General features: G+C 37.6%; 1 protein-coding gene across 1 annotated transcript in view; it reads right to left on the bottom strand.

Moving 5' to 3' along the window:
• polm (polymerase (DNA directed), mu) overlaps positions 1–2,399 on the bottom strand; it is a 19,775-nt gene that overhangs the window by 13,849 nt on the left and 3,527 nt on the right. The window contains exon 2 of the mRNA XM_015397168.1: positions 809–980. Within this exon, the coding sequence (XP_015252654.1) occupies positions 809–980 (172 nt within the window). The remainder of the gene's footprint in view (positions 1–808; positions 981–2,399) is intronic.

Raw genomic sequence — 2,399 nt, 5'->3', positions numbered from 1 at the left:
AAGTAGCAGCAGCAGCAACCCAGACTGACAGCAGCTCATTGGCTCATTCGGATCACATGTAACCTGGTGCCGGACGCTCTAGAGGGCTTTACCGTATTAACAGGAGAAGCGGCGCAAGTGAAATTAGATACTGTCGTCGGACAACATGCAGTAATTTATTAATGTTTTAAATCAGATTGGGTCCAGATTAGCCAGCAGGTGGGTCCGGATCGGTAACCTCTGATGTAGACAAATAGAAATACATCTTCGCTCCTCACTCCAGAAAATTTTATCAGGAAAATGTAAGTTAAAAGAAAAGAATCCGTAAGATGCAAACTGAAAAATTTTATATATATACATATATATATATATATAAAGTTTTTCAGTTTGCATCTTAGGAATTCTTTTCTTTTAACTTACATTTTCCTGATAAAATTTTCTGTTTTATATATGTGTTTCTATATATATATATATATATAATCCATTAAAGATATGAAAAATACATTTAAAGTAACTTGGTTTGAAAGAGAAAAATTTAAATATAACAGATACATTTGAAATAAATAGCAAAACATTTTATAAAGTGTCATTTTGAAATGCATTTTTTTATTCCAGTTTAAGAAACATTTTAATCTTCTTTGCTTGCCACAAAAATGGGATAAACTTCACTCCTTAAAAAAAAAAATCTAAAAATTTAATATAGAGATTTGTTCTTAAAAATAAAATTTAAACTGTGTTTTTTCTTTTTTTTTTTTTACTCCCATCAAACAAAACATGTTCTTTTTATTTGCAACAATGAAGGAACAAAATGTACTCCATATTAGCCCACCTGTATTTTATGTCTGTGGTGAATCTCCACTGGGAAGCCATGGCGCATGCTCTCTGTATACCAGCTGACGTCCAGCAGGTGGAGCTCTCCCTGCCTGCGCTGCTGGGCCTCCAGCCACATCCTGACTTCCTCTCCGGAGTTGTTCTCGCAGATAACATGTGTCACATTTTCACTGAGGAGACAGACAGTTTGTTTCTAGGTTTCCTTTTTTTTATGCTGAAACCACATTATTTGAATTCTATGTAAAAAAAACAAACTGAAACCTGCTTTTCGTTTGGAATTCAAGTTTTTATTGAAACTTTGAAAGACGCTGGACATAGAAAACTTTGTGGAGACCTAGCACTAGTGATGCGGAGAAGCCCTTTGGCCACCTACTGGTGGAGTGCAAAACTACAGTTAGTAACTGAATCTGTGATTTTTTGCAATTGTTTTTCCCCCATTTAAGTTCCTTTAAAATGGTCAGTTAGTTAATTAGTGTGTGTAATAATATATTTTGTGTAAAATGTCTTAGAAGAGAATAATCATTTTAGGTACACGTTTTTTTTCTGCCATTTTGGTGAAATAAGCTCAAGCAGACAGTGAAAGTGTTTGTGCAAACTGTGCAACGATGAGCAAAATGAAACAACAATGTTATTTTTAGGTTTAATTTTTATTTAAACATTATAGTTTTTCCACCGTTCTGGTTATAATTGGGTTGGAAGTTATGTGTTGAAACAATCTTTCGCCTAAACCAGCCAATCTTATCTGGCAGCGTTTTTACCCAAGCTCTATTTTTACGAGGGCAAACCAATACAAATTAGTCACATTAGCCAAAATACTTAAGTTCAATCGTAACTTTCAAAAGTAAACAGGGTCTTAAACCATCAACCTCAGGAGTGAGAGTCAATGTCTAACAGCTAACGCCACAAACATAGTTAATGCACTAGTGACAGCAAAAGTACTTTGAAAAGTACTAAAGCTACATCTGTGTCCAGCGGCTTGCTCAGATTTTGATCATTACAATATTTAATTTAACTAAAATAGTTTTAACCAACTAGATCAGTTGGAAAAACAACCAATCTGTTCTTAAAATCTATCCAAACTCCATCCAGCTGACAGCAGCTCTCCTCCAAACTCCCACATCTTGACTGAATCCTGAGGCTGTTTAAACGCCTGATGAAGTTCTTGCTCTTTCTGATCCGTTACCCGAAGCGGTCACCTGGTATCACAGTAGCGAGGCTTCGAACGTCGTCAATTTCGGCCCCGCCCCTCGATAAATCACGCCTCGACAAGCGCTTCGGGGAAACGCCCCCTCCACTACTCGACACACGCCTCAAAGCCTCGGCTCATCTCATAACATCACCACCTGCACATTTTGCCTTAAAGGAATAGTACACCCAAAACATGATTAGCCTTCATTTTCTACTCACCCCCATGCTGAACAACACTCTGGAGTACTTTTTTGATATCTCAAATGCATTCAGAGCTCTGGGAGGCTTCTTGCTGTCTGCTGACATTCAAATAACGGAGGTCTATGGTGCCCGAGGCAGAAAGGTCCATAAAATGCGCACTTTCATCTGGTTTGGTCTGCCGCGGTTTCCGTAGACTCGTG

This window comes from Cyprinodon variegatus, unplaced genomic scaffold, assembly GCF_000732505.1.
Source record: "Cyprinodon variegatus isolate N-32 unplaced genomic scaffold, C_variegatus-1.0 Scaffold842, whole genome shotgun sequence".
Taxonomy (NCBI): domain Eukaryota; kingdom Metazoa; phylum Chordata; class Actinopteri; order Cyprinodontiformes; family Cyprinodontidae; genus Cyprinodon; species Cyprinodon variegatus.
This window is presented reverse-complemented; position numbering and strand designations above follow the sequence as displayed.